This window comes from Arachis hypogaea, chromosome 13 (assembly GCF_003086295.3).
Source record: "Arachis hypogaea cultivar Tifrunner chromosome 13, arahy.Tifrunner.gnm2.J5K5, whole genome shotgun sequence".
Classification (NCBI taxonomy): Eukaryota; Viridiplantae; Streptophyta; class Magnoliopsida; order Fabales; family Fabaceae; genus Arachis; species Arachis hypogaea.
Window position 1 is genome coordinate 1,101,403 of NC_092048.1, and position 15,214 is coordinate 1,116,616.

A 15,214-nucleotide genomic window follows, 5' to 3' on the forward strand; every position below is an offset into this window, starting at 1 on the left:
TTTCTTTTCTTTTTTCCCTTTGTAGGTTTTACCAACCCCTTTTTTTAAAAGAAAGAAAATGTCTTCTGTTGAAAGTCTTGCTCAGTGGGTTGATGTTATGGTCCTAGGGGAGGAACCTTTGGTTGACACCGAATTCATCACCAACCTTCGCACTCATCACCGAATTTGTACTTCCGACTTGTTTCTACCGACTTGAAGTTTACCGACTTGTTTTACTAATTGTTTTCTTTTACAGAGATGGCGAGGAAGAATTCCAATGAGTCTTACCAGAGAGTCCAGGAGGCCAAGGCGAGGTCTCGCGCCAGAATCGGTGGTGCCAGGGTAACTAGCTCTCCTCTTCCTCTTCCTCCCCCTTCTTCCCAAAATTTGGGGACTCCTTCTCAACCCATTGTTATTCCTGCTTCGGCTTCTTCTTAGCCGTCCCCTCCTCCCCGACCTTCTCCTGAGCCAGAGAAGAAGAAGCGCAAGGCTTTAGAGTCTGGCTCTTCTTTTGAAGGTGAGGCTAAGGTGGATGCTCCTGCATTTATCCGAAAGTTCATCTATCCCCATACCCGTATAGGTATGGATGATGTTTCTATTCGAAACCACCTCACTATTCTGGCTAAGGAGAGCATCAGGGCGGCGGGGATTTGTGCCAAGTTCCTTGATATTTTTGAGAAGACTCCTCTTAGTTCTCTGGGTTCAACCTCTAAGGTTGAAGAGTTGGAGGGAAGGCTTCTCATATATCAGGAACATGAGAAGGAGTTGAAGAAGGAGGTTGCCAAATTGAAGGAGGAGAGGGATGGCCTCTGAGAGAATGAGAGCAAGTTACAAGCCCTATGTAACATGGAGGAGGGCTCGAGAAAGAAGGCGCAGGAGAGTTATCAGAGTTTATTTGAGGATCTTGTGGCTGTAAGGAGAGATTTGTTGAACTCTCGGACTGCCTATGCCGAGTTGGAGGACTCTATTGCTGAGGGGGCAGAGGAGGCCTGGAGGATTTTTAAGGAGCAGGTCGGAGCCTTTGCTCCCGACCTGGATCTCTCTCCTTTGGATCCTGACAAGGTCGTTATTGATGGTGCCATAGTTTATCCCTCTGCTCCCGAGGTCGTCACCGAGTCAGATTTGAAGACTCGGGGGCAGAGAATCATTGAGTCCCCTCCTCGTCAAAAGGATGTTCCGAGTTCCTCCCGACCTCTCGGCACCTCTTCTCCAACTCCTATGGACACTTCTCTCCCTGGTCCTGATGGCGCTTCGACTTCTCTTTCCGACTCTGGTGGTGATCCGACTACTCCCTTTGGTCCTGGTGGTGATGCTCTTTAAAATTTTGTTGGCTATATGGGGGCCCGGCCTGTGGGTCCCCTCTTTTTTAAACTCTTTATATTTGTGGTGGTGGTATGTTGACATTTGCCTTCGCCTTTTATGGCCGTAAAAAAAATATTTATAATTGCCCTTTTTTGGATAAGGGTTTTATTTAACAAAAATACCCTTTTTGGTATAAGGGTTTCAGCTACCTTTTTGTGTGCATGCTTTCTGATTTTGATTTTTCGAAGTCCCTTTAATCTTTTCTGAAAACCTTTTGCTTGTCTGTCCTTCTAAGCCTTTTTACTTTAAGGACTTTAGGACATTCTTTAAGCTTTTTCCTAGGTTTTTCGATCTCTTTTTTGTTATTCCTTATACTCAACTTTGTTTTATTGAGTTCTATGACTTAGGTTATTTTTGCAATGCGTTTTCTTTTCTACTCGGTTTTTCATTTCGACTTATGAGTCGGAATGTCTCCGAGTTTCTCACGATCAACTTTTATAACCTCTTTACACCGACTTGTACCTCGTCGTTTTATCCTGACGACCATCTAGGTCGGTTCATGGGATTTTCACGTTTTGTCGAGCTTAAGTCGGCGCGTTTCGTAGGAAGAAAAATAAACGTGAAGGAATTTATAAGAGATATTGTAAAAGATCTTTATTAATTTGGGAAGGTACTTTACTGCTACTAAGGGTATTTAATAATCTTTTCCCCCTTAGCCTCTACTATGATACCTCATTAAAAACCCTTCTTCAGAAAAAACCCTTTAATGTTTGGGAAAAAATCGTGAAGTTGGGAAAATAGTACATTAGGGAGTAGAGTTCGCTTTTAACTATAATACCTTTTCATATTACAAGCATGCCACAATCTTGGTAACTCGGCGCCGCTTAGGTCGGTCACCTTATAATAACCTTTTCCTAAGACCTCGCTAACTTTGTAGGGTCCTTTCCAATTAGCAGCGAGTTTTCCTTCCCCCGATTTGTTGACTCCTATGTCATTTCTGATTAAGACCAGATCGCTTAGTGCGAAACTTCTTTGAATGACTTTCTTGTTGTATCTGGTAGCCATCCTTTGCTTCAGCGCTGCTTCTCTTATCTAGGCTTGTTCTCGGACTTCGGGGAGCAACTCTTGCTCCTCTTTGTGCCCCTGTATGTTTCCGATTTCATCATGGAGAATCACTCTTGGGCTTTGCTCACTGATTTCTACTGGTATCATAGCTTCTACCCATAGACAAGTCGGAAGGGTGTTTCTCCAGTAGCAGATTGTGGCGTTGTCCGATAAGCCCACAACACTTGTGGGAGCTCTTCTGTCCAGGCTCCCTTTGCTTCCTGTAGTCTTTTCTTTAGCCCTGCTAGTATGACTTTGTTGGCTGCCTCGGCTTGTCCATTGGCTTGTGGATGTTCCACCGAGGTGAACTGGTGTTTGATTTTCATACTGGCCACTAGGCTTCTGAAGGTAGAGTCGGTGAACTGGGTTCCACTATCTGTAGTGATGGAATAAGGTATTCCATACCTTGTGATGATATTTTTGTAGAGGAACCTCTGACTTCTTTGAGCTGTGATGGTAGCCAGTGGTTCTGCTTCTATCCACTTTGTGAAGTAGTCTATCCCCACGATCAAATATTTGACTTGTCCTGGCGCCTAGGAAAAAGGACCTAGCAAATCCATTCCCCATTTTGCGAAAGGACCATGGAGAAGTTATACTGATGAGTTCTTCAGAGGGAGCTAGTGGAAATTTGCATGCATCTGGCATGGCTGGCACTTTTTCACAAACTCAGTGGCATCTTTTTGCAAGGTCGGCCAGTAGAATCCAACTCGGATGACCTTCCTGGCTAGCGACCTTGCTCCGAAATGATTTTCGCAAATCCCATTGTGAACCTCCTCTAGCACTTCAGTGGTCCTTGAGGTCGGTACGCACTTCAACAATGGTGTCGATATTCCCCTTTTATAAAGCATATTTTTTACCAAAGTGTAATGTTGTGCTTCCCTCCAGATTTTCTTGGCCTCTTTTTCCTCCTTAGGGAGGACGTCGAATTTTAGGTATTCGACTAGAGGATTCATCCATCCGAGGTTTAGCCCGGATACCTCAAGGACATCTTGTTTGCCCTCTGCTTTCACTACCGAGGGTTCTTGGAGAGTTTCCTGGATCAGGCTTCTATTGTTTCCTCCTGGTTTGGTACTTGCTAATTTGGAGAGGGCGTCTGCTCTGCTATTGAGATCCCGAGTTATGTGTTTGACCTCGGTTTCCGCAAAGCGCCCGAGGTACTCCAAAGTTTTTTCCAAGTATCTCTTCATATTTGGATCTTTTGCCTGATACTCTCCATTTATCTGGGAGGTCACCACTTGGGAGTCGCTGTATATCATCACTTTTGTTGCACCGACTTCTTCTGCCAGCTTTAATCCAGCGATCAGGGCTTCGTATTCTGCCTGATTATTTGAAGCTGAGAATTCAAATTTGAGGGAAACCTCTATTTGGGTTCCCCTTTCGTCAACCAATATTATTCTTGCGCCGCTTCCTGTCTTGTTTGAGGATCCATCTACATAGAGTTCCCATGTGGTTGGCTTTTCCTCTTGGTCTCCTGCGTATTCCGCTATGAAATCGGTAAGGCATTGAGCTTTGATTGCCGTCCGAGTTTCATATCTCACGTCGAACTCGGAGAGCTCTATTGCCCATTGAATCATTCTCCCAGCAACATTCATCTTTTGGAGGATTTGCTTCATGGGTTAGTTCGTGTGGACTCTTATTATATGAGCTTGAAAGTAAGGTCGTAGCCTTCGTGAGGCTATTACTAAGGAGTAAGCAAACTTCTCTAGTTTGTGATACCTTAGCTCGGGGCCCTGTAGAACTTTGGTGATGAAGTAAACTGGATGCTGCCCGGTCTCGTCCTCCCTTATCAGGGCTGATGCAACAGCTTTGTCTGCTACGGACAAATAAAGGACGAGACCTTTCCCGAATAGAGGTCGGGTTAGGATTGGTGGTTGACTCAAGAACCTTTTGAACTCCTGGAACGCTCCTTCGCATTCTGGAATCCATTCAAACTGGCATCCCTTTTTTAATAAAGAAAATAGTGGAAGGGATTTGAGTGCTGATCCTGCCAAGAACCTGGAGAGGGCTGCGAGTCGGCCATTCAATTGTTGAACCTCTCTTAAGCAAGTCGGGCTTTTCATTTCTATGATAGCTTTACACTTATCGGGATTTGCTTCAATCCCTCTCTGTGTCAGCATAAAACCCAGGAATTTTCCAACTTCCATCGCGAAGGCACATTTTGCGGGATTTAGTCTCATCCCGTGTAACCTTATGGTGTTGAAGACTTGCGAGAGGTCTGACAAGAGGTCGACTTCTTCCTTGGTTTTCACCAGCATGTCGTCGACGTAGACTTCCATTAGGCTCCCAAGGTGAGAAGCGAACACCTTGTTCATCAGCCTCTGATATGTGGCCCCTGCATTTTTCAATCCAAATGGCATGACCACGTAACAGAAATTAGCTCTGGGCGTGATGAATGATGTTTTCTCCTGGTCTGGCTCATACATTGGGATTTGGTTATACCCCGAGTAGGCATCCATGAACGACAAGTATTGATATCCCGAGCTAGAGTCTACTAGGATATCAATACTTGGTAGTGGATAAGGGTCCTTGGGACATGCCTTATTTAAGTCGGTGTAGTCGACACACATTCTCCATTTGCCATTTTGTTTTTTGACTAGCACTACATTGGCTAGCCATGTTGGATATTTGACTTCTCTGATGAAGTCGGCTTCTAAGAGTGCCTGTACTTGTTCTTCTACTACTAGGGCTCATTCCGGGCCGAGCTTGCGTCTTCTTTGTTGTACAGGTCAGGACCCTGGGTATACCGAGAGCTTGTGGGACATGAGCTTGGGATCTATCCCGGGCATGTCGGAGGCTTTCCAGGAAAAGAGGTCGGAATTGTCTCTTAAGAGTTTTGTCAACCCTTGTTTTAGGGTTTCCCTTAGGTTGGCTCCTATGTTGGTATTTTTTCCTTCCTCTTGGTCGACCTGTATTTCTTCGGTTTTTCCTCCCGGCTGTGGTCGCAGCTCTTCTCTGGCCCTTGCACCACCGAGCTCTATGGTGTGAACTTCTTTGCCTTTTCCCCTTAGGTTCAGCCTTTCGTTGTAGCATTTCCTTGCCAATTTCTGATCTCCCCTCACCGTTGCTATTCCCGCTGAGGTCGGGAATTTCATGCAAAGGTGGAGAGTGGACACCACTGCTCTGAGTCGATTAAGGGTAGCTCTGCCAATTAAAGCATTATATGCTGACCCTACGTTGATGACTATGAAGTCTATACTCAGAGTTTTGGATTTTTCCCCTTTTCCAAAAGTGGTGTGAAGGGGTAGAAATCCCAGTGGTCTTATTGGCGTGTCGCCTAATCCGTACAAGGTGTCGGGGTAGGCTCTTAATTCTTTCTCATCTAACCCTAGTTTGTCAAAAGCGGGCTTGAAAAGGATGTCCGCTGAGCTTCCTTGATCTACTAGGGTTCTGTGGAGATGGACATTTGCTAGGATCATGGTTATTACCACTGGATCGTCGTGTTCAGGGATTACTCCTTGCCCATCCTCCTTTGTGAATGATATGGTTGGAAGGTCGGGTGACTCGCTTCCGACTTGGTAGACTCGCTTGAGATGCCTTTTGTGAGAGGACTTGGTGAGTCCCCCTCCCGCAAATCCTCCTGAGATCATATGGATATGTCTCTCCGGAGTCTGCGGTGGTGGGTCTCTTCTATCCTCATCATCTCGCTTTCTCTTCCCATGGCTGTCCGACCTTTCTATGAGATATCTGTCAAGCTGGCCTTCTCTAGTCAGCTTTTCTATCACATTTTTAAGGTCGTAACAGTCATTTGTTGAGTGACCATATATTTTATGGTACTCACAGTAGTCGCTACGACTCTCCCCTTTTTTATTTTTAATAGGCCTGGGAGGTGGCAGCCTTTCAGTATTGCAAATCACTCTGTATACATCCACTATAGAAACTTTTAGAGGAGTATAAGAGTGATATTTCTTTGGTCTATCGAGACCGAGTTCTTCCTTCTTCTTGGGCTCCCAATTCCTCTCTTTTGTTGAGGGAAGATGCCCGGGTCGCCAACTCGAATCTCTCAGTCTGACATTCTCCTCCATGTTGATGTACTTTTCAGCTCTTTCCTGTACATCACTTAAGGAGGCGGGGTGCCTTTTTGATATGGACTGTGAGAAAGGACCTTCTCTAAGCCCATTGACTAACCCCATAATAACTGCCTCGGTGGGCAGGTCTTGGATTTCTAAACATGCTTTGTTGAACCTTTCCATATAGGCTCGTAAGGATTTTCCGACCTCCTGCTTTATTCCCAGGAGGCTTGGCACATGTTTTACTTTGTCCTTCTGGATAGAGAACCTCATCAAGAATTTCCTTGAGAGATCTTCAAAACTGGTGATTGACCTCGGGGGGAGGCTGTCGAACCACTTCATCGCTGCTTTCGACAGAGTGGTCGGGAAGGCTTTGCATCGCGTAGCGTCAGAAGCGTCAGCCAGATACATCCGACTTTTGAAATTTCTTAAGTGATGCTTCGGATCCGTGGTTCCGTCGTAGAGGTCCATATCGGGGCTTTTGAAGTTCCTCGGAACTTTTGCCCTCATTATGTCCTCGCTGAAGGGGTCCTCCTCTCCTGGGGGCGACTCTTCTCGATTGTCGCGGGAGTTCCGACTTTTGAGGGAGGATTCCAACTTCAAGAGTTTTCTTTCTAACTCTTTTCGTCACTCCATCTCCTCTTTTAGATTCTTTTCTATTTCCCTTTGTCGCTCCCGTTCCTATTCCAGTTGTTCCAGGCGGCTTTGGTGGACATGGACTAATCCCATAAGTTCAGTTGCATGGGGTGGTCCATCCTTTTCCGATTCGCGCCCTTCTGAGGAATTTGCCTTCGGATTTTTGACTCCGGAAGTACCCTCTCTATGCTGATCGTTAGTTCCTTGGTGGAGGGTTAGGTTTGCGTCATTGTCTCCAGTGTCCAGATTCTCTTGTTCGGAATCTGACTCCACATGACCCTCCTCAGGGGATCTGTCCGCCATCACTGGTTGATCTCTCGGGTCCCCGGCAACAGCGCCAATGTTACGATGGGTAACCGGAGATGGTGGGCTGGACTCGCTAGGTTGGCCCAATCGTTTGAGGAAGGAAGCCTTCGAGCGGGTCTGCGCCTTGGGGGCCTCCGTCCGACTTGTGAGTATGAGCGAGTGGGGGGTGGTACCTGCAAAGACACTCCGATGCCTAAGTCAGCAAGGGTGTGAGCAGGTCTAGAGAGTATTAGGACTTAGAGATACCTGAGAGATGTCAGTGTATTTATAGTGGTGAACCAATAACCACCGTTGAAGTAGTGCCACTTTTTTAGGGTGATAACCGTCCCTTTATCTTAGGGAGGTTAAGATATGGCTCCTGGAAGTGGTTAAAGAGATTCTAGGGGCAATTACTCATTTAAACGAGTGATTATCTGCCAGCTAACCCTCGTCCCCGACTTCTTTAGGGTAAGTCGTGATAAGAACCGACTTCGCAGGAGGAAAGTCGGTGCTAGGCGAGGCTCAACCCTTCGGATTGGGCCTTTTATTTATACTTGGGCCTTATCATTGGGCCAGGGTTTGAACAGCGTTTTTTTTTAGATTAGAGTGAGTTTGCCGCACTCTCGCCGGACTGTATAAATTTGAAGTGAAGTTCGCCGGGATTAAATGAACTCTATCAAAATTATAGAGTTCGCCAGGGGTGCGGCGAACTTGTTCTAAATAAAAAAAAATCGTATTTAAAAAAATTAAAATTGAAAAATGGGGTTTTGGAAAATAATTATTTTTTTATTTTATTTTAGAAAAAAAAAACCAATGAACATATAATGACCAAATAAAATAAAATCAACGCAACATAAAGGAGCATAAAAATTATCCCTTTAGTAAAATTTAATCCAATTTTAACATCTGAAATATACAAATACATTTCTTAACCACCTAATTAGGCGCTAGTACTATTATAATTTATTAAATCCAAGATATAGCAAGCGATTTATGATATGAACCTTCGCTTTATGTCTTTTTTTAGATTTATAGATTGGACGTATAAATGACTTTAATTTGTGTCTTTATCAACCAACAAAACAAACAACCTATATTCGTGACAGTACGCACCTCTCACAGGGTCAGTCTCTAGAAAATAGAAAATTCATTAACATTATTATCAACCAAAAAGATTATCATTTCAACAAATGATTATAATCCATGATTCTAATCCGGAATGAACACGTTATAATAAGACATATGTCTCTAAATAATTCGGCCTTTTCATGTTATTAAAATACCTATATTTGTTGGTTTACGATATAATACTAGTTTATTATCTTCTAAGGCACGCTCCAACACTAACAAACTTAGATAAAATGAATAAAATTTCTCTGATGAGCCAGTGAAGCAAAGATGGTTCTAGCCACAAGATTCCGAGCAACAATAACACAAAACAATTGGTGGTGGGGTCCTGTCACCTATGGCACCACTTTTATATAAATTCACCACCAAATTATTGCTGTGACCGTCACCACCCCCCATTCCAAGGTTGGAATCACTTTAAGTATACACAACTTTTGGTGAACCGGAATATCACCTTAACTATAATAAATACAATACTCGATGGTTTTAAAATACATTTTGTGTTGTGTTGTTATATGATTTTGTTATTTACTGGTGTTGTCGTTATTGTTAGAAGTGATGAAAACTTGATAGTGAATTATTAGTATGATAATGATTTGTGAGCTGCACATCGTGATGCGGATATTTCTACAGTACTAGTGAACATTATATTTCGTAACAAGACGAGTTTTGGTCAACAACAGAAATGTACGATACACCGAAGCCCAACATTGAACATTATTGATTAATGTTCCACGACAAGAATCACATGCTTGAGAGATGATGAAGCCACAAGTCCCTACTAATAATAACAATAAATACAAAAAATGTTACGCTCCCACCCTAACCATAAATCACTCATGAGAATTAATTACTGAATTTATGTACTTGAATTACTATGAAATGACAGAGTCAACGAAAATAGTAATAACGTAACCAATGCGGTGATTAGTTAGTGGCAGGTGAGTATTGTATTTCACGTTGTTGCAATTGATGGGTACAACTATACTATAGTTATTATTTATGACGAAATAAATAAAATAAAAGAGTAGTAACAAACAAAGGCAGTGATCTTAATGGTTGCAGCATAAACAGGGGACAAATTATTAGACCGTAGGCGAAGGCGACAGATTCAACGTTGGTTAGCATTAACGATTTTTTCACCGACCGTCAAATAAAGTCACTGCGCTGTGACTCTTTGATTATCCCTCTCCCACATCGGTGCTAAGTTGTCACGGGCTCCAGACACGTGCTCCTCATGTTGTCACGTGCGGAGTACAAGCATAGGAAGCGAAGCGTTTTGGATGAACAGTGTCTTACGTTGTTCACATGTGCGGGCCCTTCAAAACCAGTATAGTGTACCACTCCACTACACCACTGCTACTACTGCTTCTACTTCTTCTACTACCACCACCTTCTTACTTCTTACTTCTCTTTCACTCTGGTCCCTTATCAAACTCTAACTAGCTCCACCAAAACCTCTCTCTCTCTCTCTCTCTCTAGATTTTGGTTTTTCTACTTCTTGTTCTTGCTGTAGCTGAACCTTCCCTTTCTTCTTGTTCTGTTTCATTTGTTGTTTCTTGTGTTGGCAATGATGGATACTGAAGATCAAAGAAAAACTCACACTCCAGGTGCTTGCTTTTAGTTCTTGTCTCCTTAAGTTTTACTTCTTTTGCATTTTCTCCTTGACTGCTCACTCTGCTCTTCAACCTTTTACCTTTTTTCTTCTAAAATATATATATATTTTTTATTCTTTCCTTTTTCCCCCTTATGAAAAGTGCCAGTCTTTTTGAGATTTTGGGTTGTTGGGTTATGGAAATTATATCTGGGGTCATTTGAAAGATTAAATTTGCTAAACTGTTATGTTGGGATGTTTTTAAGCTGTTCTTTTTCCTTGGTGTTTGTAGGGCATGAGAGTCATGGAGTTCATCTCTGTCACAAATGTGGATGGCCTTTCCCGAATCCACATCCAAGTGCCAAGCACAGGCGTGCTCACAAGAAGATCTGTGGAACCATTGAAGGTTACAAGCTGTGTTCCTCCGAGGAACAATCTCGCTCAAACGGCTCAGATGATGGACATGGTTCTGATGATGATAAAAAATCCCCAGGTGATTTTTTCTTCTTTTTCCAGAGTGTAAATATGCAGTGTCTAATGTAGTGTGTTGACTTGGTGAGAATATTTGGTTTTTTATGTATAAATGGTCTTTGATATTAGTGCTATGTTCTAAAATGGCTAGGTTGTTTTATGTTTGTGCTGATATTCTGTTTATTTGGTTATGTCAGGTCCAGAGGTCTTGAATATAGGCAACAAGGAGAAGGATGATAGTGGAATTGGAGACAAAATAAATAGATCAGAAGATGAGGTGTTTTCAGATGCAGTTGCAGACTTTTCAGATAGTCAAGGAGTTAAGGAATCTTTGCAGGAAGGTAGTTTGGACTCAAGTACCAGTGTGGAACGGGATGGCAAAGATGATCCAAAATTTTCAGGGTCTTCCAAGGACAGTGATTTCAATGGTAAGAACTAAGATGATAGGTTTAAATCACATGTTCTCTTAGTTTTACGGCTCAGTAAAATACTTGTGCCTGAAAATTTGAAAATTAGAGGAAACTTATTCTTTAGGGTGTGAATGATTATATAGATTGTGAGATTAGTTGAATGAATTTTATTCACTTCATCCATGCACATTGAATTGGATTTGTTCAACTTAGTACTAGTCATTAGAACTTTTATAAAAAGGTTTCAGACTTTCAGCCCTACAATTTTGTCTTATTTTCATTCTGTGGCTCAATAGTGTGTGATAATTCATTTCACAGATGCGGTTGAGAGTCAGTTAACTTTTGAGTCAAAGGATGGCTGTCAAAATCAGCACACTAAAATTTTGCAAGGTGAAAGGGTTGAAGAGGAAAACTTACCAGAATTGCAAGATCAATTGTCAGGATCCACTGCGACACCATTATCTGATCCCATTGCAGATTTAGGAGCTGAAGAATCAGCTGTTGTCCATAGTAAAGATATCTTTGGCTTGTCAATTGAATCACATCCCAGCAAACCTGAAGCCGTGCCGGATTTGTTGCCTGAAAATACAGTCAATGCCGGTGAAAATGTGACAGATTGCAATATGAGATCTGCTGTATTGGATACTATTTCGGAAGGAAAGGATGAGGTTAACCTCATAGTTAGTGATTCTACTACCTTTGGTTTGTCATCTGAATCACGTCCTGAAAAAGCTGAAGCCATGCCAGATGTATTGCCTGAAAATGATATCCAAGCTGGAGAAAATGTGACAGATTTCAGTCTGACATCTGCTGCATTGGATACTAATTCGAAAGGGAAGGACAAGATTAGGTCTGATCAGGATGAAGTTGAAACATGTGAAGGGGAGTCTAAAATGGCAGTTAAGGATGCAATGAATGTTGGCTCGTCACCTGTATCAGATCCCCACAAAGCTGAAGTGATGCCAGATGTATTGCCTAAAAATAAGATATATGCTGATGAAAATGTGAGAGATTGCGTTTTTACATCTGAATTGGGGACTAGTTTGAAGGGAAAGGATGAGATCAAAACAGATGTTGAAGGAGTTGAAATTACAGTCCCTTCTGATACTGGTGTTGGTGCAAATGAAGACAACTCTGCAATATCAGTTAGAGATGCAGTTAAATTGGATCCTCAAGTGGCTGGTGGAGCTGTTAATCTGAAGGAAAAAGACAGTGCCGAGTTCCCTTCTGTGCTTGGCCAAGATGATTCCCCACTTGGTTCAAATTCTGTTGTAATAACAAATGCTTCAATAAGTGATGTACAGGTAGAGTCTGCTCGTGTTCAGTTTTCTAATTCTAGTGATGCTCAGACTTTGCTTGAAAAGGAAGAAGAAAATACTAATTCTAATATCCTTCCTACAAGTGATGATAGAACTGAAGTATCACCATCACAAGGTGAGTATGAAGATCTTGAAAGGGTGCTATCTCGAGATCTTTCAGGCCTAGATTTGTCTGACCAAAACAATGAAGTTACTGAGGAAAATAGTTTTACTTTTAACCCAAGCCAATTGACTGGGAAAAACTATGCCTCTCCAGATGTGCATGTTATTGATAGCTTGGATATCATGAACAAGGAACTGGTCAAAAGTGAGCCTGTGGCTGAAGAAATGCCCATTGAGGAGCACACTGAAGTTTCTCCAGACAAACTTACCGTTGAAGGTTCTCAAATGTCAGAAGAAATTGATTTGTCTTTGAATGAGAGGAATGAGAGCCATATGGTTCACTTTTCTGTAGAGCAAGGACCCGTTGATGTTGAAAATTCGCAGCAGATAAGCTTAGAAAGTATCTCAGTGCCCTCATTAAATGAAAGTCTGGGTAACAAATCCTTCGGTGCTGAGACCAGTGAAACTAGTGTAATCAGCATAGACAACACAAGTCATCATGAGATAAAAGAAACTGAAATAATTGGTGTAGCTGTAAATGGAATGGATGAAGGAGCTAACTTGGAAGATGATCTCCACCAGACTGACATGTTATTGGAAGCCAACCAATCAAGTAACTTATCCAAGAATGAGCATGCTGGTGAAATTGATAAAACTACTCGTGATCTATGTGGGGAACCTGCTAGCAATCAGGAGAAAAGACCGGTTATTTCAGATTATGTAATTGATGAGCCCACAGGAAAGTCAATGGTCATAGAGTGCAAAGATATAGATCCTAAATCAGAAACCCGGGAAGATGTCAGAGAACATGAGGAATGTAATAGATCTGTTGGTACTTCTTCTGAATCACATCAAGCACAGGATGAAGGACTATTACTGAAGGCCACAGAAGATGTTGGGAAGCATTCATCACTGCCTTGTATAAATTCTGAGCCATCTGCTCAGAATGATTCTGCTGTTAAACATGATCAAGGTGGTCAGCCTGGCAAGGAAATTTCTGGTGTTTCTGCGACGCCTGTTCAAGATCAAAGTGGTAATGACATGGTTAAACATATTTCATCTGGAATCGATGCTTCGGTTTACTCCAGTAGCCGGTGTGACAGTTTGGAAGCCAATTGGGGATCTGTTTCAGGTATATACACCTTTATTTTCGTAAAGGAAAACAATTTAGTCACATAGAAACATTATTTTTATCTAGAAAAACATTGTGTAGATCTTGTCTCTTTTGCATCAATAATAATGACCCATTGTTATACCTGTGTTGTGATCCATGGAAGTCATTTTCCTTCATCCTTATGTGATTTGATGATGAGTTTTACCTTAGTGTACAACATTTTGGCTATGATACAGTTTATTGATATTTTGGAGTGATAATGTGATTGATTTACTCATTATCCGCTCAACAGTTCTCTCAATGCAATCTGATGCACATGCTATTATTGATACTGAAACTTCACCATCAACAGAAGTGGGGAAATCCAACTTGATCAATTCAAAAGCTATGTCTGAGAAACAGCCATCTGGAAAATCAGAAATGTTTGAAGCACCATCTTTCATGACATTGGTAGAACCTAGGGATGCTGCTAGCCATAAAGCACCTGCATCTGAAGACCAAAAGGGGAAGAATTCGAGTTCCACTTTGCAGGCTGGTTGGTTTACCTCTCAAACTCAGGCCATGAATGAGTCTCAAGGGAGAAACAAGAATGAAGAGATAATAGCAAAGGTGACAAACTGGAGCACCCCTAAGGAGCACACCCCTCTGAAGAGCCTCTTAGGTGAGGCTGTTCACAGCCACAGCCCAAGTTCTCCAAAATTGGAAGAAAACTTGGCAAGCAGAAAGAATGGTAAACTTCCACAAAACAATGGTTCTGGATTGACAACTGTTAACTCCATTCTAGGTCCTGAATCGCCTTCAGCTCAAGCTCTGATAAACGACGCTGCAAAAGAATGGAACTCACCGGCAAGATATCCTGCAGAAATGAAGAGGGAAAAGAGGAAAGCCAAGAGCAGACCATATTGGATACAATTAGTATGTTGCTCATCAGTGGATCTTCAGAGAAGGCAAAAAACTGCCATATGATGGTTATGGTTATAGTTATAGTTATTCTCATGCTATTTGGGGTCTTGTCTGCTTCTAGAGTTGAGATACATATTTTGATCATGCGTCTCATTCTATTGAACTGGATAGCCTCCTAGAAGTTTGGTTGTATATTTGAAGCATGTTCAGTTGTCATTACTGTTTATGTTATTTTAATGTATCATTATCATGGCTTTGGTGCCTTGTTATATATTGAAAATTAAGAAAACGTTGTGATCTTGTGAGCTTTACAAGTAGAGAGGATTTTAGTCCAATATGTAAGGACTCAACCTTTTATTATTGTTGTGTTTTGAACTTCCATCCAAAAACTGTTAGACGATTTGAAGTACATAAATAAATACTGTCGACAATAAGCTCGCTATTTGGTCCATAAAAATACATGTGAGTGTGATCCTTAAAAGTGTCACTGTCAAATGTCAATTATGCAAAATTGGAACATTCTCCTTCCTAATTCAGATGCAAACCCTGAAATTTCATTATGCAGTTTTCAGTCGATTGTCTTCATACCCTAGATCCTTTCTCTCCCTATTCTCCACAAATTCCGCTTCTCAGCCATCCCAATGCTCAAAGCAAAGAACTTTCGTACTTGGTTACGTCAATTCAAGCTTCAAATTCTCGAAATCCCAGTCCATCTACATTTCCAAACATGTTTCACAGGTAAGATCACAGCTTTTGATGCTGCTCAACAGACAACCAAGGCTTTCCGCTGCACCTGAGGCTTCTCTTAGAAACCATGTCCCAAGGGCTGTGAGCATCGGTTTTCATAAGAATTCAAGAAT

General features: G+C 42.1%; 1 protein-coding gene across 2 annotated transcripts; it reads left to right on the plus strand.

Moving 5' to 3' along the window:
• The first annotated feature begins 9,097 nt into the window (after window positions 1–9,097).
• Window positions 9,098–14,654, plus strand: LOC112736268 (uncharacterized). Of its 2 annotated transcripts, none has more exons than XM_025785642.3 (5): window positions 9,098–10,051; window positions 10,328–10,528; window positions 10,704–10,934; window positions 11,235–13,469; window positions 13,744–14,654. In XM_025785642.3, exons 1-5 carry the CDS (start codon window positions 10,012–10,014, stop codon window positions 14,415–14,417), a joined length of 3,381 nt encoding a protein of 1,126 aa, XP_025641427.1. In that variant the 5' UTR covers window positions 9,098–10,011; the 3' UTR covers window positions 14,418–14,654. The 2 variants fall into 2 exon arrangements, with proteins under 2 accessions (XP_025641427.1, XP_025641428.1); XM_025785643.3 differs by having other exon boundaries at window positions 9,792–10,051; window positions 13,804–14,654.
• Window positions 14,655–15,214: the final 560 nt, after the last annotated feature.

Excerpts from the sequence above, each read along its gene's own strand:
- LOC112736268 (XM_025785642.3), top strand. The coding sequence starts at position 10,012 with ATGATGGATACTGAAGATCAAAGAAAAACTCACACTCCAG. Across the intron at positions 10,529-10,703 it reads TGATGATAAAAAATCCCCAG|GTCCAGAGGTCTTGAATATA; the intron begins GTGATTTTTTCT and ends TGGTTATGTCAG. Across the intron at positions 13,470-13,743 it reads CAATTGGGGATCTGTTTCAG|TTCTCTCAATGCAATCTGAT; the intron begins GTATATACACCT and ends TCCGCTCAACAG.